This window comes from Schistocerca serialis, chromosome 4, assembly GCF_023864345.2.
Source record: "Schistocerca serialis cubense isolate TAMUIC-IGC-003099 chromosome 4, iqSchSeri2.2, whole genome shotgun sequence".
NCBI lineage: Eukaryota > Metazoa > Arthropoda > Insecta > Orthoptera > Acrididae > Schistocerca > Schistocerca serialis.
In genome coordinates, this window is record NC_064641.1 from 743,553,987 (window position 1) to 743,570,532 (window position 16,546).

The 16,546-nt window shown below is 34.8% G+C and overlaps 1 protein-coding gene across 1 annotated transcript in view; it reads right to left on the minus strand.

Moving 5' to 3' along the window:
* The window catches only part of LOC126473271 (disintegrin and metalloproteinase domain-containing protein 22), a 1,075,530-nt gene that overhangs the window by 88,332 nt on the left and 970,652 nt on the right, over nt 1-16,546 (minus strand). The window contains exons 20-23 of the mRNA XM_050100225.1: nt 14,636-14,794; nt 10,105-10,179; nt 8,018-8,088; nt 1,335-1,706 (exon numbers count right to left, since the gene is read on the minus strand). Coding sequence (XP_049956182.1) covers nt 1,335-1,706; nt 8,018-8,088; nt 10,105-10,179; nt 14,636-14,794 — 677 coding nt within the window. The remainder of the gene's footprint in view (nt 1-1,334; nt 1,707-8,017; nt 8,089-10,104; nt 10,180-14,635; nt 14,795-16,546) is intronic.

The window sequence follows — 16,546 nt, forward strand, 5'->3', positions numbered from 1 at the left end:
AAAAGGAAAGAAAACTCATCCTCTGTTCACAAACAACCAAACACAGAGTGCTCTCTGGAATGTTGTGTGTTGCATGCTGTGTTTGTTCTGCTAACCAACCTCTCTCTTCGCCCTTCCTTGCATCTTAAGTTGTGCATGTGAAACGTGAGCAGATAGCAAGCAATCAGGACATTGTTTCAAAATTACAGTGCAGAACATTATTGAGAAAAAAATGTGTGAAATTTATAATAGAAAAGACTATAGTGCACAGCGCAACATACACTTATTCAGTTTAGATGAAGAATAAGAAAAGGAATATGTAATGGGGGAACAAATTTTAGTTTGTAGAACGAATTATCCAAAATGCAGTTCAAGCGGTTGATTTTTTGCTTTAGTTCAGCACGGACCAAACAGCTAGTATGGGTTAACTGAGCTTTTGGTTTACCCGATTCTGAAGTAACGAGGGTCTTCTGTACATTGTTAGAAAAATTTCATGTTCTTTGTTCAGAATCTTAAATCTCTGATTGTTTTTCTCCAATTCTTTTAAAATTTTGACACAACACTGACTTGAATACACTCATGTTTTCATATACATATGAGAGAGTCATATGTTACATTAATACATAAAACCACATGCACATTGTTTTAAAATTTCAAAGGAACCAGTGAAGAACTTTTGGAGATTTAAAAGTTTGAACAAATGTACTTGATATTTATGTTTGTATACTACATGGTGCTCCAGTACATATGTAAAAACACACTTGTATTTGAATGCAATGTTGTGTCAAAATTTCAAAGCAATCAGTGAAGGACTTTTGAAGACATATGATTTTGAACAAACAAACATGTACATTTTTATTTATATAGATAGTTAGAGAGAGAGAGAGTGAGAGTGTGTGTGTGTGTGTGTGTGTGTGTATGTGTGTGTGAGAGAGAGAGAGAGAGAGAGAGAGAGAGAGAGAGAGAGAGAATGATGATTAGTGTAGACAAGCTATTTATGGCACTGTAACTAGTATGAAAAGTTGGGTCTGAGATGCAGAGTTTTATTTTGGAAGTATTGGACTCTTACTTATATCCTATTACTTAATTCTAATGATAAAATTTACTGCTATATAATATTTTTAAAATATGAACAAAGCCTCAAAATAGCTTGTTAAATCACTAAATGAAAGAGAGCTTTGCTACCATGTCATTTGTTATATTTATATCCCAAGTAAAGTCTCTGGCTGTAAAAAATGTTCCCCTGGAAGTTTATAATCCAAGCAAACTTACCATATATGCTATTGTTTTAAACAGGTTAATGAGAGCACGATTTCAGTTTTAGTTCATAATGAAAACTGCAAGGCTTTACATACCAAGAGACTTCCGTATAATCTCTTCACTGAGCATGCTACTGCTTCCAGACGGTGTTGCAGCAGCTCCCCGATGAGTTGCTGCATTTCTTAGTGCTTCCAAAATGTCTTCGTGGTAGCCATTAAGGCTCTTGAGAGTGCGCTCCACATCCGAGATAGCACCGCCACCTCCTGACATCATATCAGGTCCAAGGTTATTGTCTGACTGAGACAATATTTCTTGGTTATCAGATTGTGAATCCTCAGCCCACTTCTCTTTGCACACATCACCCATAACTGTACCGTATGGCCCAGACTTCTTTAGTATGCCCTTTTCTGGTAGTTTTGAGAGATTGTTGGATGGCAGATCAATAAATGATACTGTCTCTTCTTCCCCTAAAAAATACATCATGCTAGTAACTGCGTAAAGGGTTATTCTATGTACACTGTAAATAATGAAACAGAATCTAACTAATATTTTTCACTCTATTATGTAGTTGCTGTAATAGGGTTCAGATGACTCAAATAGTATGAATGCTACATAACTGAAACTGGACAGAAAGTGTTGATTCTCCTATAAATCAACTTTTTCAGAATAAATTGGACATGTAGCCACCACTCTGTATGAGCTTTACAATTAAAAATTTTAGAAGTAAAGGACAACAGTTTCATGTTCCTACTTAGCGATAAAGATAGAATAATTGTGTTCTTATTGTGAAGCAATAATGGATATTGTTACAGTAGTTGAAACTTAAGTGATTATGAAAACATATGGCCCTGCAGGTATGAACATCAATGCAGATACAACAGAACCAAATACTACAGTGGCAAGCATAATAAAGAAAAGACATTTACACAGTGATAGAAACACTACAAAGAACGTCATGAATCTTACAAGTACTTTCAGGAGTATCTACAGGACTTTTTTCCAAGCAAGTAACCATAAGTTCAGTTCTCTGTGCTTTAGCTTTCCTTGTATGTTAATCACAAAGCAGGTTTATTCAGACATTTAGTTAGTTACATATTTCATATAACTTGAATATTCTTTTATTGAAATGATGTGGAATGAGTGAATTTACAAGGTATGTTATATGTAATTAGTGTTAACATGAATGGAGGTGTTGGGGAAAGATAGAGGAGAGAAGTAGAAGGGGAAGTGACCCCATTTTGTCATCTAGTCATGCTTGTTAGTGGAAAAGTCTATAAGTTTTAAAGAGTTATTCATTCTTTTTATAGCTATCAGTATGAACCCATAAACAGGTAGATTATGTAGCCATAAAATAAATATACTCGCTGTAATGGGCAAACAAGTTACTACAGACTTGTTCTTGTTCTCCTCAGAAGGGGAAATTGATAGAGATGTTACATAAATTCACAGAAAATGACGTGCAGAAATAGTTTGAGCAGTGGAAAAAACAAATTCAGATGTATGTGAATGTAAGTGGGCAATGCCTTAAACTTACCACTACTAACTGAACATATTTCTCAAGCATACAAATTTATGATGACAACTCATTTGTTTTGAGTTATGCCTACAACACAAAATTTTCCAAAGGGGCACAAAAAATGTGACTGTAATAAAGTTGTTGTCCTCTGAGAAAGAGTGAAATGATTTTAATGAAATTTGTCTCAGTGAATGGATGAAATTCAAGGTCAAGAAAGAACCTACAGTAATACATCATGACAGACAGTTCCTTGGTATTTACAGTTTGTGTGTCTGTCTAAAAGCTAAGCTATTCCTCGTCATTTTTCTATGCCTTTCTGCTGTGCGGTGCCTTTTTTATTTGATGAGTAATTCTCTGTCTTCATGTCCACATAATATTATATGCTGGATTTTCTAACAACACCAACTAATACAACTGTGTTCTTAAACAGTGAGGAACATCAAACTAAAATTCACTGCTTCCTGATTAGAATCGGTCAGCCTTCCTGAAAAGTTATACTGAGTTCTCATGTAGCAAAACTGCATCTAGATCCCAAAGATATCATATCAGGAGTAAACAAAGTAGTAATGTTAGCAGTCCTACGCCTGTGCAAAGGAGGAGGTCTGCTCTCAAGAAGCTGTAAAATAGATGCCAAAATGAAGGCTCTCCAGGCACTGTCAATGCCGGTTATATCAGGACTGAATAATTACTCCAAAGAAAACTCAAGCTATACATAATTGATGGCACAACAAAATCCAATTAATACCCCACACTGTAATCCTTTGCAGGAATTCACCATCATCGAAATGTCATGCAAGCATCCTAGTTGGGATCTAGGGGGGGGGGGGGGGGGGTGCCATCATGCTAAGTGTCAGTTGGAGTATTTTGGAAATCCCAAAGTGTCTCACAGACTTCAACCCAAATGTATGACTTTCTTGGTAACTTTAAACACAAACTCATTAATAAAAGCCAGCATGAAGAAACAACTGACTAGGGTTCTCTACAATAATAATAATAATAATAGTAGCACTGGAAGAAACTTACTATACAGATGAAGAAATTTTTGATTCAGATGGATCTCACCTCTTTAAGAGCAAAGATGTAAAGAGAGTGATAAAGCATAGTACAGTTCTTGGCACATCCTTTGCTATTAGTGACAAAATCATTGGGTCTGTCTCAACCATGAATTTCAAATGGCTCTGAGCACTATGGGGGACTTAACATCTATGGTCATCAGTCCCCTAGAACTTAGAACTACTTAAACCTAACTAACCTAAGGACATCACACAACACCCAGTCATCACGAGGCAGAGAAAATCCTTGACCCTGCCGGGAATCGAACCCAGGAACCCGGGTGTGGGAAGCGAGAACACTACCGCACGACCACGAGCTGCGGACTCAACTATGAAGTCTTAAATGACAAACTATGTTTGCAAACAATATACTACACAAGCAAGACATATACTTTATTAACATCCATGCGCCAACAAATGATGAAAATCAGGACTTTAAAAAGACAGACAAATTCTGGAAAAGAGTGGATACTAGTGTGGCAAAGATCCTGAAACATAACATGAAGATCATACTGGGCAATTGTGATGCACAAGTTAGATATGAAACGAAGTATAGGAATATTGGTGGATGCTGCACAGCTCATAAAAAAACCAAAAAAGACTTGAAAAGATTTGACAAATTATGTGCAAGCCATAATTTTCAATTAATGTACATGCACCCGCCCAAAAACCAAACAACATTACAATCACCCAACACAGCAACAGCAGAACTTGAAATAGATCATGTGTTCTTACATCCCAGAAATAATTAAGGTCAGAGTAAAAATAGGAATAAATATAGATTCTGGTCTTTAGATTTCAGTAATACAGTTCAGACCCATATCTCTTAAAAGAAAGAGCAATGCAACATTTATGTCCAGATTCAACACTAAGAAACAAAAAGAAAAAGAATACCTAGCTTGACAAGCAGAGAAACATTTCAGAAATATAAAAAGACTTTTAACAGAGGCTGCATAGGAAATAGCTGGGATCAAAAAGAGAATGAAACATACTTTGTGGAATGATAACTGAAAACAAGCAGTGAAGGATTGTTTAACTGTTTGGAAACAGAAAGAAGACATATATCATTTCCAATGAGCACAAACAGCAAAGCAAAATTGCAGTGAGAAGTGGAGTCATGAAAAGGAATTGTTGAACAAGATATAATTCTAGAAGAAATATATTACAGAAATTTTAATAAGAGGACAGAAGGATACAATACCCTCCTCCCTTTTACACATGTCAAATGAAGAATATCCTTGCCAAATACTTTTCCTAGATGTGAAAAACCAGTTTATCCAATCAGAACCAAAAAACCAAGAGATATAAATAACCCATCTCCTCCTCTAAATCATAATGAAATCAAATACAAATACAAAGGCTAGAAAATGACAAGACTGCTGGAGAACACTCCATAATAGCAGAACTATGAAAGCTTGCACCTGAAGAAACAATAACTCTTTTGCATAAAACCATGGAAAGCATCAGGGAAAGAAGAACTACAATATGACTGGATGTTTGCCTCGATCATTGCATGAAAAAGGAAATACTACAGAAGTGAATAATTGATGTAACAGCTCATTATTCACAGTAATGTTCAAGTTTCTGTCACAATCCATCGTAAAATGACTAGAACACCACTTGGAACATAAATTGGAAGAATAGCAAAGATGGGTGCAGAGAAGCTGGTTGACAGAAGACAACTATTGATTCTAAAACTGTTAGTAAAATATTATATGCTGAAAGTAAGACAATGTGGACTTTGAAAAGACATATGAGTCCATCAGCTTCAGTGTGTTACTTAACATACTAGCCGATATGGTAGTTGATGAGAAACTATTGTGGATTATAAAAGAAGCCCAGTATAATACAAAATCTAAAATAAGATTTCAAAGATTCTTCTCCAAACCCTTTGTCATTACAACAGGAATTTGGCAGGGAAATTGACTGTCACCACTCCTGTTCAACTGTATGTTTAAACCTTTAAGAATCTGGAGTAAGAAGAAAGGTGTAGAAATAGATTTGTTTAGCTTTTATAGATGATGTAGCCATAATAACAGAAAATTTTGAAGCAGTGAAAGAACAAATTAATGTGATGAAATGAAACGGAAATTGTGATGTCAGCTGCAATTGGGCATTGAAGTGAATTCAATGGTGACAAATCAAAATTTTTGCCAGAACAGGGCTCAAACTCTGATTTCCCTCTTTACACTAGTGGTCACCTTAACCGCTTCAGCTATCTGAACACACTTTCTGTCCATCCCAAATTCCCAACTTGTTCCACACTACTTACATAGTGCCCCCGTCACTGAACTCACTTCTTGCAGCCTGACACCATACATGGTCATATATCAAGGACAGTACAACCCAATTTAACACCAGACATGAAAAAATAAAATATGTGAATAGCTTTAAATATTGGGGTGAATGGGTTACAGCCATTGGGTGAGATAGAAAAAAAAGCATTGAAACGTAGAGCCAGAATAATGGAAATAGTTTCCAAACTGTACAAAACATTTACAACAAAAAGTGCTTTTCCATAAATGCTGAACTTAATCATTATTAAAAGTGTATCAATATGCAACCGAGTATCAAAACTTCTCTGAGAGATTTCTACTGAAGGAATTGAAGGGAACAGAGAGAAATATTATAAACAACACAATGGGTTCAAATTATAAATATGGGATCTACTTCAGACATATATCCTAAAATGCACAGATGTTAGGGACACAATTACAAATGAAGAGTTTGATTTTACACAACATAAGAACAAAGACAGATTCTTAATGAACAAAACACATCTTCAACATCTTTGATTCCAAACTGAAAACTAGAATACTGTGGTGTATCAAGGAAAAAATGTCTAAAGTAAATGGCTATACAGCTGGAAGATGTACAAAACTGAGATATTTTTAGAACAGCTGTAGTGATGTTTGGAACTTTCAAAGATGACAACCAAACGACTGGTTACATGAATGCCAAGTCAGACACAGTGCATTGATGAAAAACATGTTACTTAAATGAAATGACACAGAGAGAGAAAGAGAGAGAGAGAGAGAGAGAGAGAGAGAGAGAGAGAGAGCTTATTGCAGTCATTAGATGCCTGATTAACCAAATAGATAAATAAAATACAATAAGACAGATTCAAAACAGAACAGGTTGACTAAAATTTCATACTTTGATGGAAAATATGAAGAAAAGGAAACAAAACTGATATACAAATTTCAAGAAAAGCCTTCCTTTGGCAGTTACATGCAACTTGGTTTTGCTCCTCTCACTTTGGTGAGAAAATATTGTTGCCCCATTTGCATATTTTTGGTGTCATATTGCTCACTCTCCATAATATCTTGATCGAAATATATTTTCCTTTCTCAACTTCTTGCACAGTCAGTTCTCTACTTTTCCATAAATTTCTGTTGATATTGAATTTATCACTAACTATGAAGTGCCATAAATTGAGCAGGTCCATTTCAGTTTAACAGGATTCAAGAAAACAACTGGTTGAAACATTCATTAGTTAATTCTATCAGAAAATGAGCACGAGACTTGGCTTTGCTACTTCACTTATTGGCCAATAGCATTTTATTTATTAATAACATTTTCAATAAAATCAACCATAATTACCTGAGTAAGGCATTGCCTAACTACAGCCACAACTCTTCTGGCTTCAGCTTGCAGCCAGTCAGCATACAACGATGCATGATTATTTATAAAATAGCTCTGATCTCCAGCTACTTCACCTCACTGCTTTCAATTCCACTTTGCTCTGTGTAACTAGTTTTTTCAACAGACCGGTCATTTAAATACTTGAACTACAATTAAATGCGTATGTTTAGGGAGTAAGAAATATAAAAATTAGCAAAATATGGTGTGTGTGTGTGTGTGTGCCATGCATATAATTCAGTGGCTATGAACTTACTTGCAGACCTCACACACAGGACTTTAATTTTAAATTTTGTATACCATTGTAACCCACTATTTCTTTTCCAAATTATGTATCTTTTTTGTACAGTTTATCTGCATATGTCTCTTTCCACAGTCACCGAATTACCATTTGTTATTAGAGATGATAAAATAAACCAGTCTGAGAATTCGAGACCAAACTGCAATGTCAGGCAATGGCACTGAAAACATTTTCATTCAAATCTGGCTTGCATTCTAACCTAAATTATAAGGCTTCACATAAAGTAGATGAATGTATATGTACAATGTCGTATGAAAATACTGTTACCTGAATGGGTTGCATCCTCTTCGCTGCCTGATCCCATACCCATACGCTTCATCTGCTGCATCTTGTGTTCTCTGTAAACACAATGCAAAGGACACAGAGCACAAAGAACTAGTTTGAAGGTATCCTAACTTTGTGACCTCTGCAGAATCATTCCTACATCTAGTTGTGTGTTGTAAGACAAAAACATTTAACCTCCTACTTTGGGTTGTGTGTTAGAACACAAAACTGTTTCAAATTTTCTCAAAAGAGTCTATACTGTGTTTCCTGGTCATTCAAAGCAACAAACAGAAATAATTATAAGAACAGGGGTCAATAAATAAAATATAAATTGCACTGAAATATGAAAAATGTAATTCCTAATAATACCTGTATAAACAGTTAATTTTCAAGCTGTCACAAATATGCAGTATGAAAATGGCTTGCTGTAGCCAATATCTGCAGTTTTACAGTTCAAAAATTACTGTTATTGTTTCTGCATGGCATGCAATGGCAGAGCAAGCACTTTCATTGTTAGACACAAAAAATATAGTGTGGTAATTTACAGATTATATGAAAAATATTTAATTTCATTCATTCATTTTCAGTGTTCCATGAGGCCTCTATGGAAACATCTCACACTTTCTGTGCATCTCATCATGGAAACACAAGAAAATTTTGCTTTGAATGTGTAATGAAACCAAACAAAATTGAAAGAAATGTTTAGCTTTTAAAAGTAGCTAGCAAGGAAATCATTAACATTGCAGAGATTGTCTGAAAATAGCATTGCAGCTGGGAGGAGCTTATTGGAGAATTTTTGATAGTTTATTGGAGAAATTTTGATCCCACTATCTTCTATGCAGAACCTTCTTTTTAATGTACACAATGTTAAAACATTCGTATCAGTTCCATTACACTCTGTCTATGAATGAAAGAATTTCCAGGAAGTGCTTGCTGCAAATATTTAATATAAATAGGAAAAATGATATTTAGTCTCAGATATATTTTACAAGAATGTTTTCAATATCAAGACTAAATTTACACTGTCTCAATTATTTATACCATATTTCATATGGTATGAATATTTAAAATTTGTCTAATTAATATATACATGCAAAATAAACAGACTCACACACACACACACACACACACACACACACACACACACACACACACACACACTTAGTGGCCAAGTGCTTCTGTTTTGTTAGAATATGTTCTAAGCACGACCCCAACAATTATGACAAATTTTAGAAAACTCTCAGACAGAATTGAAACTAAAAAGATAGGGTACAGGTAGGCAATCAGTTCTTGTTTAATGAAGGATCTTGCAATTTCAGTACAATTGCAATTACCCAAATATACCACATTGCTTCAATACAGGCACAAAAAAAGAAAAAACACAAAAAACAATATTTATTACTTTTAAAATACTTTAACTTCTATTAACACAAGAGCTTAGTTGCAACAATAAAAATCGTGAAGCAATACTTTAAACAGATAATTAACAATCAACTGCACTAGGTTACTGAAAACTGTTACCTAAACACAATTATCACACTTTAAGGAAGCTATTGGAGAACTGGCATGCATGTTTTGGGATCTGACATTGGGAGGGGCTACAGTTGTGTTGCAAACAAAGAGATTTCAGCCACTTAGTGTTTCCAATCAAGAATATGTGAAGAACTCCAGTCTCCTAAATCTGAATAAAACTTATCATGTTAAATAGTCTACACATGAGGAGACAACAATGAATTATGCCCAGTGATCATGTTCTCCAAACATAAATGGAACAAGGCAGGCTTGAACTTTAATACAGTACATAAATCTTAATACTGCTGAAACAAAGATACATTTGGTTTTCCTAATTCTACCTTTAAATAACCACTTGTTTTCCTGATGATTCTGCTTCAGAACTACAATTATTCAATGCTAATATTTTGTTCAAGTTTCCGTGAGGGATCCATTTATGGATGGGAACCACTGTATACACAACTGAAGATAATATGTCCTGTTCAAGTTACACTTGACTGTGGCTGAAATTTCATTGTTTACTCTACAGTACATATATAACACAAATTACAGACTGGGTCAATGATGTGGCAACTAACTGGAAACGTGATGCGATGCCAGCTGACATGTGATTCACCGGGCGGAAGAGCACTCGCTGCGAGTCACCACCACGACTGACAAAAAAAAATAACACAGTTTCTGCACTTCATGTTGAACAATTTTGTTTCAGAGCATGCTAATTTTCCAGTGCTCTTACAATATATTTACATACTTCATCAACAAAATGTATGATACTAGAATTGTGTACCAGACGAGGAACAGAAGTTCATAGCAGATTATAATTATGTCCAAATATCTGTTCAAACCCTTCTGGAAAAAGCACAATCTTATTCACTGTTTGTATCTGCAGATTCAATAGGTGAATAATATTTTGCAGTCTTTCACAAATGATGCCCAGTGGGTGCATACAGCAAGGTTCTGCTACAAAAGGAAATTTCTTTGGAGTTCCGAGTCTGGTACATAACTTTGTTTCTCAGTTCACTTATATTCAGAATGATGATATATTTTATATTTCATAATACTGATTTATCTGATAAATTACTGATATGATTTTTCCAAAAGATAAGCAAGAAGACTATGTGTCTGTAAGTACTAAATAGTTACAACACTCTTTCTGTCAACAAGAGAGTCTTCCTACTCTTGTCGTATGTATAACATAATGAAAATGAATGGCAGATTCTGTAAGAAACACGGTTTTCTAAAGTTTTTATTTTAACACTTTCATTACAACTCTATAAAATTGCAATAGATCTTCTGTTTATGTTGGCCCATTTAGATCAACTGGTGAATTTCTGATGTCACTAACAGAAAGCCCACTGTTTGTCAGATCTAGACACAACAAATAGTGGATTATTTATGTAGCTAGTAGTGAACAATTAGTTCTAATACAATAATGGCACTGATATGGCTGTCAATTACTTCTTGTTTCAAAGAGAAACATGTTAAAATTAGACATCTGAAATACTGATTATCTTATGTGTCTGACTCCATTTGGTACAAAATATTTTTTGTGGTGATCTTCTATGACTATAAGGGTTTGGGCTCAAATTATCTTCTTTGTGTTTTATTTTTAGCCCTTCTGCATCACAGTTGGTCCCTGTTACTAACTTGCGCACACTCAAATATTCACTTCAGTTGATAATGTGTGATTCATTTGTGCACTTTATTTATATATACTGCCTCATTTTCGGCCTTTTGTTATTTTGTGTTTTTATTCATATAACCCTCAATTTTTAATACGAATGCAGAAGCTACAGATTATATTCAAAGAAGTGAAGAAAACCTTACATTCAGTTCATTCGCCTCAAATATGAAATAGATGGAGAATGACTCATGAACTTTTGGAATCAGTCTCATTTAATTTGAAGTAAAAAATGGAAAATAAATTAGTTCATGTAGGAACCTGAAAGTCATTAATTTCAATGCTAAAGAATCGCAAATGTAGTGTGTGGAGCTTGTTTCTTTATTTTGTACAAGTACAATATTTTCCAGGATCAAATGAAGAACTATGTTCAAGGAGCTTCATGTAACTTAACTGTTCATCATAGGTATTGTGTTTAGCACATGTGAAAATTTATTTCCTGTAGTTCACATTGCTGGAAAAAAGGTATCTTTCAAACTGTTTCCAAGTAACGATTGTAGTGATTGGCTAAATAGATCAAACATTACCACGCATTATCTCAATTTTGTGGACACCACCCAAGTAAGGAAATCCAAAGCATAATGAAAAAGACCTTTGTTGCTGGAGAGATATAGATATAGGAAATGAAATACAGCTTATCAACTTCAGCATTTGTTCATTCATTTCTTAAAGTTTTGTTCCACTGAAAGTGTAAGAAATGATATTTGCAGCAACAAGATAACAAATACAATCTGCCTGTTTATGAAAGTAAAAAATTGTGGTTGTTACAATCATCTTCTAAAACTCAATGCCTTTGCATTGCAACCATTCCTCTCTACTTTGTTCTCTCCTCCTTTCTTGGCAGTTTTGACATGTCATTACCTCCAAAACATCTTTTACATTATCTTCCTGTTTCCACCCTAGTTTCACATTTCAAAAATATTAACTAAAAAGGTTTTACATCTTCATAAATGACAAAATTTTATTTTGTTGTTCTGAATGGTAGTCATGAGATTAATTTCCTCGTTTATTTCTTTTAAAACTATTTCATTCAATTTCTAGTCTGTCCAACAGGCCTTTCTTCATCTTTCCTATAGCCAAAGCTCCACTGATTCTAAGTTGTTCTTGTCTGCCATCAGCAGTGGTCAGCTTCCACAACCATATAGCAGTAAACTCATTCTAAATGGGCATCTCCATAGATTGTTTCTTCCTTTCCATACTAAACGAAAATTTATAGAATCCCCATCATCAAGGCTCATGAGAGGAGGAGTCGGTGAACATGTGGACTTGTTAAGCACTGTTTCATATTCAATTTCCTATTCATGTATATTTCATTTAAATGTACAAACTGAGTGCTAATGGTAGATTCAGAATTAAAATAGATGTTTATTCATGTAGCAATGTAAGGAATTATGTACTTATGCAAAGGCTGTGTACAGTTTCAATGCATTTGACATGTCCAATATATATAGCACCCAGTGCTTTTATATACAAAAAAAGGTTGCTAAATACATAAATGGAGAGGTATGGAGGGGAGTAAATATTAGAATGAGTCATGTTATTGTGTATCTGATGAGAGATATATGCCTGCAAATAAGCTATGAGTTCCTAGTATTCACGAATGAACAAACCATTCCCTATACTTTATTCATATATACCTACAGAACTGAAAGAGGTGCAGATAAATTGGAGAAAACTAATGGTTAATTTTTGGATGTCACAGATAAATTAAGTCCCAACAATAAAGGAAAATTAATCTGCAACCAAATAACATTTATAAATAACTGTTGTTCTGCAATAAATTGCTCTTTATTTTTTATTACTAGTCTCAAATCACCTGTACAAAAATTTAAATTTATTTCTAATTCAAAGAGTTAAATTTCACAAAGGAAAGTTTTTAATCACTGTTTTAGTTTCTTCCTTCTCCATTATGCATGTGAGATCTATTTTCATGTGGCATGTATAAATAATGAAAACCTGTACACCAATTTTTCTGGTGGCCATGTCATTGCTGCCACCGAACATTACAAAGGCATGGCTGAATTTTCTCAGTCTGAGATAGAAATGTCACTGATATGAATGAAGTTTGTTTTTCTCATCTCAGTACATGCTATACAAGAGAGTAAGTAAAATCTCAAATTGATCTGGAAAATTTATTGTTTATATTGCTTTGGAAACTAGTCATATTTTCTGTGTTTTTGTCAACTGCATTAAGTGGGCTGATGTCTTAAGATTCTTTGTTTGGGTTTGTTTATCACCAAAAGAAATGTATCCAAAGATGGTGATATTCTATAAGGAACCTTCCCATTCATTTCTGACAGTAGATAAGCCATGTAAAGGATGTTGCAACACTGTAAGGAGAGATGAAACATGAAAAAACTGCACAATATCCCACAGGATTGATGTCAATTAAATGTGTATGTAAAATAGTTGATAACATAGGTGTATGAGATAAAGAGAATACAAACAATGGAAAATCCAGAAGGAAATAATGACAAGTGAGAGAGTACAGCTTTTTACATAAAGAATTAACTATAAGCAAATTTTTATTGAATGACATGCAAATCCAATGTAAAAATGAATTTTTCAGGAATGTTTGAAACATTTTAAAGAGCAGTCTATATAATTCTTAGTACTGTTTTGTTCCTATGGATCAAACATGGGTAGATCACATAACACCAAGAACAACACAACTATAAAAGCAGTAAGTGCAAGTTGACAAATAAAGTTCTTTTAATTTGCCAGGAAGGTTGTGGCTATTATTATTCTGGACATTAGGGGGGATGCTCTTATTTATTATCTTGAAAACGGTACCAATAAATAAACATATTTCACCCAGACAGTGCATCTTCTCACAAAAGAGCCTCTGAAATGAGAAAGCTGTGAGATTTCACATATAAATAGTTGGAACATACATCCTGTTCACCAGATTTGGCACACTATGACTTCCATTTACTCCCACTACTAAAAAAAAATTGTTGCTGGAATACATTATGGGTTCAATGGCGAATTTTTTGCACCATAGTTGCGCATTTTTCAGACATTCCAGAATAAAACTTTGGGACTAGAATGTACTCACTGGAGAAACACTGGACAAAGTGCACTGATAAGAAAGAGGACTTCATCAACAGTTAAGTTTCTTTTTGAAGTAAGAAATACAGACTCCCACTGTTAGGCTTAGAAATTTCCCCTTGCCCTTCCCTTATACCTCTTCCATCACTTCACTTCTTTCTTTTTCTTATATCACTTCACTTCTTTCTTTTTCTAATACTTCTCAAATTGAAAATTGTGGTTTCAAGGAAATTAATTCCATTCCACATCAAATTCTCTGAATATAGTTTCTTTATACCTTTCATCACAATTAATTTTTTTTGAATTGTTCTGGATCTTGTACATAATATGTACTATTTAAACAACATAATATTGAATTTATATACTGTGTCTCTTACCTGTAGGAAGGCATGTTGCCAAATTTTAAAATCTTGTTCACATTTTCCATGGCAGCTGCTTCTTCTGGTGTTCTGTTAGCTGCACTTTTGCCAGCATATTTTTTCACCATAGGCTTTTTCACGTATGGTGGATCATATTTCGGCATTGTGCTCTTCCTTCTGGGAGTAAAATGAACACAAAAGAAAAAAAGAAAGAAAGAAAAATAAAGAAATAAAGAAAAGGGAGAGGGGAAAACAGTTTTTTCTACATCAGTCCACATTGTTCTTGAAAAAGCATAATAGTCTTAATACTAAACTATAGTAAAACACTCTATCAGAATATTTTTGTTTAGTTTTTAAAACTAATAACAATATACAAAACTGAGATATCATGTGCATATTTAATTTAAAGTATGACAGCCATATTATGCGTTAAAAACACACTGCTCTGCAAAACTTAAGGACGAGCTCATTAAAATAACATACTATAGACTTGGTGGAAATGAATGAAAGTGCAGGAGCATGTTGCCTGAGGTCTCCCTAGTCAAGTACAGAAAGGTGGATGTCACATGGTGCAAAGTCAGCATGACTATTGAGTCAAATGGGGCTTGCCCAACAACATGTGACAGTTGAAGGACTGGGAAAAAGACACGTGTGTCAATCAGCAAGCAGTTACACTACACTGTGATGGTGTTCTTTCATTACATCATAGTCCAGGGACAACATTTGGATGACTTCACATGGGGAAGAATCATCAGGAAACTAGAATAAGAAAGAAGTGTGACTAGTGTAGCCCAGAAGTTTGGTATTACTCACAGCACTGTTGAACATGCATGGAGAGTGTTCTGAACCACAGGCACTGCTGCCCGAGGGAGAGGAGGTGGTTGACTGCACTTGCTACAGCTCCAGATGACCATTACATTGTGCAACAGTCTACATAGGATCCACATCAAACAGTGGGTGCAACCACATTTGACAGGAATGCAAGGCATGAAATCTCATACTCCACAGTGGGACTCTGTCTGTGTGGGAGTGGTCTCTTTACCCAATGAGCAACATGTTGTCTGCCGTTAACACCTGCACATTGGAGGCACCGTTTCCATTGGTGCCAAGGTCACAGGTCACTGGATCGACGAGGAGTTATGTCACGTGTTCTTCTCAGATGAACGCAGATTCCATCTGCATAGTTATTCTGAACATACACCTAATTGGTAAGAGATGAGAACACTTGCAGCCAGGAATGTTGTTGAACATGATTGTTTTGGTGGTCAAAATGGTATTCCATGGTTCGGCATAACACTGCATGTGCATACTGACCCCCAAATCTTTGAACACGGTGCACCCACTGGTCAATGATATCAATACTGTACTCCTTTCCCATGTGCATCTTTTAAGGGGGCATGTTCTGCCTTTACTCATGTGCAGGGGACCATTACGACTGTGACCTCAGTATAATTATTTCCTTTGAATGAAAGTATCATTTCTGTTCATCTAATTGTGTATTTCTTTCAGTTACCTTCTGTAGTATAATGTAGCAGTTCTTTCTATGTGTGGTCCAAGTTTCACTAAGCTATGTTACTTGGCAGTTAAACATTGTGCAAAAGTTACTTTCAGCCTTAAGTTTTGCAAACCAATGTAGCTTAGGAATAAGTGGATCTCATAATTAAGAAGGAACAATAAACATAAATAAAAAAAAACAAAAAGTTTGGTCTTACTACAAATTAAGGAGGTTTTTCAATGGAGAGAGAGAAAAAAAAAGAGCCAAGATTTAGGTTGATACCAGGAGTAAGTTAGGGGATGGAAAGAAAACAACAGGATACTGTTCATGTAAGTAACTGCTGAACCAAATGATGAACATTAAAATAATGAAGTATTACTGAAATTGATGGATCAGTAGGTGAAATAAAAATTAACACACCTTTTTAACTCAAG